The 11,216-nt window shown below is 29.0% G+C and overlaps 1 protein-coding gene across 1 annotated transcript in view; it reads left to right on the plus strand.

Moving 5' to 3' along the window:
• Positions 1–1,575: 1,575 nt before the first annotated feature.
• Positions 1,576–11,216, plus strand: part of LOC119675659 (acetylcholine receptor subunit alpha-like 1) — a 14,766-nt gene continuing 5,125 nt past the window's right edge. The window contains exons 1-2 of the mRNA XM_038086865.1: positions 1,576–1,772; positions 5,104–5,367. Coding sequence (XP_037942793.1) covers positions 1,577–1,772; positions 5,104–5,367 — 460 coding nt within the window. The 5' untranslated portion in view covers position 1,576. The remainder of the gene's footprint in view (positions 1,773–5,103; positions 5,368–11,216) is intronic.

The raw sequence follows: 11,216 nt of genomic DNA on the forward strand, positions 1-11,216 counted from the left end.
CTTTATGTATGTCCAAAGTCCAAATTAAGGATATGGTTTGTTAAATCATACCGACACAGTGTTTCCTTGTCCAATATATATATAGAATATCTCTCTCGAATATTTCTTCACTTAGCAAACATACATATTCTGTTTGATATCGAGACCATTTCTTAAGATCAAAAATGTGGGAGCAAAACTCTTCCTTTAATATTTTTCAGTTACCATTTTCTAAAACATTTTTGTGGGATCACATCATCTAACCTAAACTGTGCTCTATTCCTGGAGATGGTTTGCTAATGGCATATTTTTTTTGTACTTGTCAGAATTTCTTAAATTCACCAATAAGCAAAAGATATTGTATATGAAAGCAAAACCAAACAGTGATTATCTTATCCAAACTAGATAAATATCTATTCAAGAAATTAAATAGCGCACTTTAATACTTCTATGTGTTATCAGAAATAACTTCTTTGTGACCTTAAATTAGATTAGATTTTAAACGGGTTGGGAACTTTGCACCACGTCACTGCGTCCTTTAATGATTATTGTGACAAACCCACTTTAGTTCCATAGACGAAGTAGCAGTTAAAAATGTCATTATGTCCTTTGGAGAGATGTTGCCTAATGCAGTTATGAGTAGATAGACAGTTGATAAGTACGGAACTCTGAGTCTGGCGAGACTGCACACTGACACAGTGTTGTTTCTTGTTCTTCGTAACAATGTCTCCAGTAATACCTATGTTCGATATATGTTTTTTTACTCCGCAATGTCCAGTGGAAAGCTCTGTAACAAGTCGAATGTATTTTCTATTCAGGAATAAAAGCTCCCTAGGTCTGGCTTTGTGACCTTCTTATGACCTTATTGAGCAGAACAAAATTGTCAGCTAACCAATTAAAATCAGTGTGATTACCATTATCACACAAGTCCCTTTATATCATTATTAATTTATGACTTTTGAGTACTCGAGCTGTAACTAATTTTTGACTATTATGATGATAATCATTTCAACAATAGTTTCTTCACACAAACTGTTCTTTTTAGCTTAGGGCAATCTCTTAAATCGTTCTATTTTCTAGTCATGACTTTTGTGTATTCTAGTTGTAACTAATTTTTGACTACTATGATGATAATCATTTCAACAGTAGTTTCTTAATACAAACTGTTCCCTTTAGCTTAGGGCAATCCCTCAAATCGTCCTATTTTCCAGTCACGCAATAGGGATGATAATACAAAACCTCCTTTAAGAAGCAATTTAAATAACTTAAAGCTTTTGCCTGACATTTTGAATGGTAATATTTTTAACTAATGCCAGTTCTATGGAAGTTGTAATGATACCGCCCCCTTACAACGACCACGTTTATTAGCTTAGAGCTATACCGTACGTTTTAAAATTTTTCCATTTTAAAATTTTTGTAATATATTCAAAAATTGAATAAAATTGAATTTAAAGTTTAAAAAACAAATTTAACCTTATATAAAATAATTAAGCTCTAATTAAGTTTTTCCTTCATTTTATATGATTTTAAGATGCTAATTGTTTATCTTGTTTTATTATTCACCGTTAACGTTTTTAGATCTCCTGTGACGCATAAAATGGCACCGTGGGTGCAGCGTCTTTTTATACAAATTCTGCCGAAACTGTTATGCATCGAACGACCAAAGAAGGACGATGGCAGCGAGGAAGAGCAGCCGCCTGAGGTGCTGACAGATGTTTTTCATCTGCCGCCTGACGTAGATAAATTTGTGAATTACGACACGAAACGTTTTAGCGGCGATTATGGAATACCGGGTGAGTTCTCGCAAACACCATTTTTTTCTCCTAATTTCAGAATCGTTTATTTATGAATCTGCTTAGAAACTTCATATAAAGCAATTTATTTTTATGCTAAAATTTTAATAAAAACTTTTCGATTTAACATTTTAATCAAGATTTGCATTAAAAGAGATTTCGTTTCAAATTCCTCAAAGCTATGTAAATTTGCAGTAATTTCTCTCAATGACTTTCCAGTGCTACACAATGAAGTATTGCAAAACTTTGTCAGTGCTGCCAACTTAATTCAACTAAAAGACTTGTTAAAATTTATGCTTACAAGCAAGTAGCAGTTCCAAAAGAAAAAAATTAAACTATATATAATGAAAATAAAAAATTTGAAAAATATAGCTAGTAGTGGAAGGAAAACTTTTACAAAAAAAACAAAAACAACAAAAAAATGTGAAAAAAATCTTAATTTACGGAGTTGCAAAGAAAGCAGGAAAGTCCAATAGGAACAACGAAGAATTATTAAAGTAGACGGATTTTTGATTTTGCAAAGTAGATAAAGCGTAGATGTGTAAAACGAGAAGAAAAAAATTTTCAAAATTTCAACTTTTAAATGGGCGTTTGGGTGTTTCCGAAGACGCTGCCAACATTTGACTTTAAATAACGGTGCAGCGAAACTCTTGAAAAGTTACTGGCATTCGAGTCTGCGTTCGTGCACAATTAAAGCACTAGAAAAGATAAAAGATGAATGAGTTTCTTCTGCAAATGTCTTAGTCCTTAGTCCTTTTTCTTTCTTTCTTGCAGTTAACTTTTGTTGCAATCAAAGTTATGCCCTAATGCAACTGATGCTGTGTTAAGTTGCTATTAACAAGTGTAATCTGAAGCGTCAGTATCTTGTTAAGTTGAGAGCTTTCCTTTTGAATTACGCAACACCGCCTGTGGAGATCAAAATAAAAATATTGGATTTGAAAAAAATTAACATAATTTTTTTTACACTTTACGCACTAATTAATCTTTAATGTTATAGTTTTTACAACAAAAATTTACATTTCATACACAAATAATTCAAAGTTACAAATTTTGAAAGCGTGAAATTATTAAACGGAAGTATTTAACTCATTCCTTAAAACTTCAAAATTAAAAATAACTTAAAAATTTAAATAATGTACAAAAATTTAAATAAAACAAAGATAATATGACTTACAAAATCAGTTCAGCTATTATTACACAATATATCTTCTTGCAAAATTTGTTCAGAACCATAAAAGAAATGTATCATAAGGAATGAATGTATTTGTATTATGCTTATAATAACATTGGCATATAGCAAAACAATCAGTTGAATTTTAGTATTAAAAAAAGTAAACATATATATATATACACATATATATTTATTTAATATATGCATATAAATTCATCTACTAGGTTCCATTATGTAGCGAAGAATCATAGATTTATACTTCAGAAACATCCTAAAATTATCCTAACCAGTAGAATTTTGGTATTGAAAAGGGTAAAAACGAGTATATAGATACATATATAAATAATAAATTCATATTTTAGGTTTTATTATGTAGCCAAGATTCATGTATCTATACTTCAGACATCCTAAAATGATTATAATTGTAAAAATGGTAAGACGTATATTTGAAACCACAATTATCTTATATGACATAATAGAAAGTCAGTTGCCGTCTATTATATCTCTAATACTTCCTTTTTAACTTCCCATATAGACGACAGAGCAATGTAGTCATCAATTATTTAAAGTAAATACCTTTAGGTTACTATAAAACCTACAATTTCCCAAGAAAAGGTTGTAAAATTCAATACAAATTCAAATTCAATTCAATATAACTGCGAGATAAAAATATCCATTCCTCATGGAACTTTTAATTTTAGTGGTAATCCGTGAAAGTCTTCGAAATTTAAAAATATCTTATATGAAGAGGTTATACATTCTCTTATAAAATATAAATATAATTTATTTCAGGGATATAAAGGATCCTTTTATAAAGAGAGCTTTAGTAAGCACCTTTCCATCGCTTTTCTTTAGAAAGTATAAACTAAAATAATAATCCGAATTATTTTATAAGAAAGCTTTAAAAAAATTGTTCTCTAAATTTAGCAAAAATGTTACTTAGCAGCTTCTATCTCAAGTTCCAAATAAATGTCTAATAGTACTGTTCGCTCATTTACTTCAAAAATATATTTAGCAGCATCATATACAGTAAAGGAACTCTTAATTTTTTATAACTAGCTAAATTTTTACCTTATTTAAGACATTAGCATGGCCCATTAGTATGTGGTGAACATTACATTCCAAACAGTTCATAGTGGAATTTTTTTTATTTTTGAACACTTGAACATTTACGCAGAAAAGATTTAGTTGTCTTTTTTTATTCTTCCTTGCCACGTATTCTGTAATTCTAGTTTAATTATTATGTTGAAGCTGTTTTGAGCTAGTGCACTTAAGAACTTTTACTCTTTCTTAACTCGAGGTATTTTCAAACCCCCTCTTTACACCTTGACTAGATTATTGTTTATCACTTCATAAGACTAAGCATTAATTGACCTCAGATCTGCATACCACACCGAGAAGCCTGTAACCATTTTGAGATTTGATAACGCGGTGTTGGTATGTCTGTCAGTTTTCGCAAATAATTTCAGGGCTCTGTCCTTTATGTATTTTTTGATGGGATCAAGCTTGATGTCCCTGAGGATGTCATTCATTCTAGTTAAAAGAAATACGTATTTTTACAATAAATACGTATTTATTGGTATTTATTGATCAATAAATAAGTTTCGCTGCATCCCCCCAACTCTACTCGGACAATTTTCTTTACAATAGATTGTGGTCATATTATTGATCATATTATTTTATATTTATTGTTTCCAGTATGAAGTTCCGCTAGTCCAAGAAAATGATTTAAGATATTCTTTTGGTTGTTTCTTAATAAAATCAGTATTTGTTCTTTATGACAAGAAATCTTTTACGAATAGAAGAGTTACTTTCTTTTGTAATGCCATTTTCAAATGCAATACAATTTTCTGATTTTTAATCAAGTCCATCAGTATGCTTTTGGAAAAATCTGTTGGTGGAACTGTCCGAATAGAAATCTTGAACTGCAAGTGTCAGGAATTAAACCGTCTTAGCTGTCAAAACTCTAGTAAAGCAGGAATTTCTCAACATTTGTTTTTAAAAGTTTGTCCGAAAAATGTTCTATTGCTCCAAAGCTCGTGTGCCATAACATTGAAAATTGAAAAAGAGTTGACGTAAAACTTTTTTCTTCTTCTTTTAGTTATTATAATCAAAATAATAATGAATAATCAATGCATAAATCACGTTTCATCCTTTTAGCTTTACCTGCGCATCGTTTTGATCTGGCCGCAGCAGGGGGCGTAGCGCCCTGCTTTGGTGATCCACCCCTGCCCTCAGCACTGCCACTACCTGGAGCAGACGATGACCTATTTAGTCCATCGGGCAATGGCGATTTAAGTCCAGGCTGTTGCCAAGCAGATCTAAGTCCCACATTTGATAAGCCGTATATGCGCGAAATGGAGAAGACAATAGAAGGATCAAGATTTATAGCGCAACATGTGAAAAATAAAGATAAATTTGAAAGTGTAAGTATTTTATTTGAATTTGTATTAATACATTTTTATTTAGTAGAAAAAATATTGCACATATTTTCAAACTTTATTTATAAAAAAATCCAAAATTAACATGTTCGTTTGTTAACACTTTATTCAATACTATTATATTTATTTCACTTCGGATGCTTTAAATGATTGAATTTAGGTAAAATTTAGATTAATTTCATGTATTCAATCAAACAAAATTCAAAAAAAGCAAAAAAATAAATTAGAAAAACAAACTGATAAAAAAAATTCCTCAGGCATCGAAGACATTCATCATCTGTCAGTGCTGCCAACTACATTCTATTCTATTTTTTCCTCTGCAAATACACTTGATAACCCGCATTAACTGCTGGTGCATGGCCTGATTATGCCAACTCTTACATTTTCCAACATATTTTTAAGTAAGTGGTTGTGTACTTATATATGAGCATTTGGGTGCACTTATATATATACCCATATTAGTGCGGGCCTGTATGTATGTATGTAAAATTGGTTCTAATCAAGGTGCAAAAATCAAAAAGTGCATTGTGGCATAAAAAATAAAAGTGAATTTATTGAACCAGCAAATGAAGATCAAAAGAGCGTAAAACTGTATGGTTCCAAGTGGTTCAAATTGTGAGTTCCCATATCAATGTCATAAAGCTACGGTATAATGAGGCTCATCAACCTTTTTCCTGCTTCCAATCGATGACAGCAAAAAATATTTTGGAAAATCTACTGATTGTATGCTGCCACTTTTTTCTCCTTCTTTGGTTTTTACTTTAATGCAAATAAAGTTAATTTTTGATATTCACATTAATTTGCAAATGTTAAGTGGCAGCTCTTGAAATATTTTTAGTTCATAATTTAGAGATTGATTTTAAATCCTCTTAAAATACAAGTAGTTTAGTTGTATGAGCGCATGAATATGTCCTTCGACTGCTTCAGGAGTAAAGGTTTCTAGTTCATTACTATCAATAATGATTAAATTTGTCAAGTAATCTACAAATACTCATTTTCATTTTGTTTTTTCATTTAAATTAATTAATTTTTAGTATTTATAATTATTATATTTCAAATTGTACACTATACAACAAAAAACATGTGTCAAAAAAATCATTGGACATATTTAAGAAGTGATGCCAATTTGTTTTAACCAGACTTAATGCTGTTTTTTACAACTCTGAAAGAAAAAAAATACGGCTTTATAACATGTATTGTAAATTTATTATCCACATAACATATGTGTGTGTATAAATATATTTGTGGATTTTTTTTAATATTTTGTGGGTAGGAAACGCAAAAACCAGGTTACATTTTACAGTGAAATTTGTAAAACGGTTGTTCTTGTTATTCCTTCTACTCGCTGTTATTTAAGCAAAATAATACGAAGAACTTCGTCAGTATGTGGCGTCAAAATGTTATATGTTCTCTGTATAGAATCTCCTGTTTTTGTTATTTTTATTTCTTCTTTCTTTCTCCTTAACAAAAATTACAATAAAAAACTTGATTTTTACGTCTATGTGCATGATCGTTAGTGTTATTGTTATTGGTAGCGTTATTGATAGGCGTTGGAGTCAATGGAACCCATTTTTTAATTCAATTTTTTACAATGAATAATCTTCTGCAAAAGTTGAATAAATTTCCGTGTTAATTTTTTAGGCGTCTTTAAATAGTAGAGTATTTAGAAAAACAAACAATCGTTAAATAAATCTCAGCAACTCAAATTTTAGATCAAATTAACTGGATAATGAAAATTGAATTTACATTATTTACTAAAGTATATATAATATATTTTATTATCTGAAAGAATTACTTTAGTAAATATCGTGGAAAATATTCATTTATATTAATGTATTATACATATATATATTGGAATCAGTGACGACTGCTCTAAGGTGCGGAGGTGTGCGGTGAACACCCTAACATAATTTGCAAAATGTCAAATAACATAGGTATAGGAATTTATTAAGTATCTTTACATCAACAATTATTATTATTTATTACATTTCCATATATATATTTTTAAAGTTTTAGCAAAAACAATTAAATATAATTGTCTATGAAAACTCAATCAATTTGCTTCTGTTAGCTGCTATACTTGTTAGTTGTGCTCATATATTTGCAGCTCAAATCACAGAACATTTCTATTTTATTTCGTCTCTCCCCTTTGTGGGCAAAGAAGTTGGTCGCACATTCATACGTTGCATATGAACAAAATTATGTGCGTGTGCTCTCGTTCGTAATATCAAAAATAGAGATTTATATAGTGGGTATTGTATGAGAGTAATTTTCTGTTCTACTCGAATATCAACTGCACACATACGAATCCAACATGATGATTTGCCAAAGTGGTTGCATGAGCGGCTAAAGTTTGCAGCTCATCTCACCATACATTTCTATCACATTTCGTCTCTCCCCTTTTAACAGTAGCACCCACGAATTTCTGTTCTTACTGTGCGCAGTACTTGTGCGCACATTTATACGTTGCAAGTGGGTTTGATTTTGTTTGATCACTGCATAAACATGTATGGTTCTAAATACAAACTCTTTTGTTTGAAAAAAGTTGGTTTGATGTTAAAAGACATAAGTGAAAAGTTGTATTTATTCCATATTGATATAATATTAAACTTATATATAAATTATTAATTTAATTTGTTTAATATGTTATTTTGTTAATGAATTATTAAATGTTGTATTGGGAATATATTGTTGCCTAATATAATATAGTTATTATTAATAAAACATCTTATATATTTCAATTTATCTTTTTTAATTTAAGTGGTACATGTAAAAATAACATTGTAGAAGGGCCGCACACCCTTCCAGATAGGGCACGCGTCGTCACTGATTGGAATATATGTGAGATGAAACAAACTTAAAGTAAAATTTTGTTTCCATGGTTTGGTTAAAATAGCAAGGTTTGAATATATGAATATTTCCCGAATACTTCCACTAAATATTATTCTTGTACTGGAAAAAGGACTAGAAGAGGGTATATCTTAACAAAAAATTTCTTTTAGCAAAAAAATTACAAAACTATGCCAAAAGCAGTAAACACAATATTTACTGGAAGCTCTGTTATCTTGGAGGCGAAACTTATTGAAGCAAGACTTATTGAAGCAAGACTCATCCACTGAAAAAACACGTCTCTGATTATTAAAGCCTAAAGCAACTAAATGAAAATTGATGGTTAAGTAAGAACAACTTTATAATCTGCTCTCTATGCAACTTAAATTAAGTACAAAATATTAATTTAAAGTAAATTGATTTCAATTTTATACTCTAACAAATTATATATTTTTTACATACATTTTTTATTAACCGTCAATAATGCAATATATACATTCAGTACATTTTTAAAATAAATAATTAAAAATAAAAAAGTATTACAATAATCATGAAAAGCATCCTCCATATTGGGATAACAGGGTATTGTTATATTGAAGAAAGGACAGAGCGTAAAGAATCACTGTTATTATGAAATCGAATACGAATTCTCGATTAAAATTTAGATTATCAAGTAGCGTAAGCGAGTAGTTGGAATCAATTAAACAACCTAATGAATAATGTTGAACCTAAAATTGTAAATTTTGATAATTAGATGAATTAAATATAAAATTATTTATATATCGCTTTACCATATATTGACATTCAACAAACGATTTTGTTTTATCGGAATACTTTTCCAGTTTTGTGAATATTATGTAAATCAAATCCTTTGTGTATTTACGTGCTTCTTCAAATTGAACGTTTTGACTAGTAATAATGAACATATTTATGCCATAATTAACTACAAACGGTATATAGCTGAAAAACGTTTTTATTATGTTCAGATAATCGTGAGCGTATATTAGACAGTATAAACCCAAATAAGTATTGAAAATATAACTAACTACATGCGAAAACATAATCCAGTTAAACCAATTCACATTTTCCAGAAACATTCTCTGACATTTCTCTAGGTGCTCAGTCAAACGTATAATAGTTCTCAGTTCCTGGTGACAATGTTTGATATTCCTTGAAGACTCCACATCCTTTAAGATAAGCTGTGCATAACGTGAAATATTTCTCTGCTGTGTTATCAGAACAATGTGATACATTTGAATCGTTTTAAAAACTATTTCAAATAAAAACTTATACCAAATGGCCACATACATTATGTATAGATAATATGATATACATTCTGCAAATAGAAAGACTTGCTTCATATTGAGCAGAACTATCATACCGAAGTCTTCATATTTTATTTCGAAATTGATTTTTTTATGTAGAATTTCGTTTGACTTTATTAATTGGTTACAAATATATATGACAATTTTCATTTGTTCTGTGGAATGAAATTTATAATAAAATATGAGAAGTGATATAGATCGTTGCACCACTATAATAAATTGTAGAGTTTTGTATTGTAGTTTGACATTATCACAAAAGTCACTATCTAGATAGCAATTATAAAATATAGTGAAGGAAAATTCGTCATGTGTGAATTGTATAAAAAGGCAAAAGATTTTTATTAAATTAGTTAAGCACTTATAGTAATAATTGTAGTGTCCTTCCTCCAATCTGTTAAGTCTTGTGTTATATTTGTAGTTTTTGAAACCGAACATTTTAAATATAATTATCATGCGCCTGCCAAAAACAAATAAGAAATGTATTTTCTTGGGATTATTACGAGTTGATTTTGGAACTGAAATCAAATTACCCACATAATTTAGTTAAACTCAATATGTTACACACTAATATTTTTTTGTCATTCTGTAAATGTAAGTACATAATTAGCTATTGTGGGAAAATTAATTTTTATGTACACTTTTTATTAAACGTATTAAGGTCAACAAACACTTCAGTAATTAAGTAATTAACATAATTTATATTAAAGAGTTATCTTTGCAGTATAGAATTACATTAAATAATTTGAAACGTAATTTACAAATTCAATATTTCTAACTCGTACAGATAGAAGCTTTTGTTAGTTTACTAAATAAAATTTAAATTTATTAACCACATAACATCTTTTGACTATATTCAACACATATAGTACTACATGCCATAAAACTTTTGTTCTTTTTAAGTATATAATATGAAAAAAGAGTAGAAATTAACTAATATTTTTTACCATTTTTTAATAAAAATAATTTTCTAAAAAAACTTTATTTTATTACATTCTCAACTATAAAATTAGGTGTAATTTTAACTTATAAATTTCATTTATAAGCAGAAAAATAATTAAAAAGTAGCATTCGAAACAGTTCGTATTCAATTTAATTAAATCCAAATATTATCTATATCAGTGACGTCAGGTCACGATTGTTTAGTAAAAGATCATAATAACAGCATCGAACTGATTCTAACCATCCGGTCACAAAATCATATTTTCACATTCAAATTCTGCTTCACCTAAAAGAAAAGTCCGAGTTTATTTTGGAAATTTTTGCTTATGGATAGTCATTGATATTTTAGCGTTGCATAATATAGTTATACCTACTTATGTGCCTACATATGTTGATAATTATTTCTTTGTATGCATACTAACATGTATATAAGAATGGAGTGTTCTACACAGTCGAATAACAAATTTCATTATAAAAACAATTATCTTAAAATTAGAACGCGCCATGTATGTTATCGCTGCAAAAGACTGAAGCTAATGATCAAATTAAGCTACTACGTCACAGTCACAAATTTATATCAGTGTTAGAACATATATTGATCAAGTTTTTCTTAATCGATAGCAGATATTGCGTATCTTCATATTGCACAAAACTGTGTATATACATTTCTAACATTGTAAATATTTAATATTTTATTTAATTTCTTTTTATTTTATTCTTTTTAATTTCTTTTTGCCTT

This window comes from Teleopsis dalmanni, chromosome 2, assembly GCF_002237135.1.
Source record: "Teleopsis dalmanni isolate 2A chromosome 2, ASM223713v2, whole genome shotgun sequence".
Taxonomy (NCBI): Eukaryota; Metazoa; Arthropoda; class Insecta; order Diptera; family Diopsidae; genus Teleopsis; species Teleopsis dalmanni.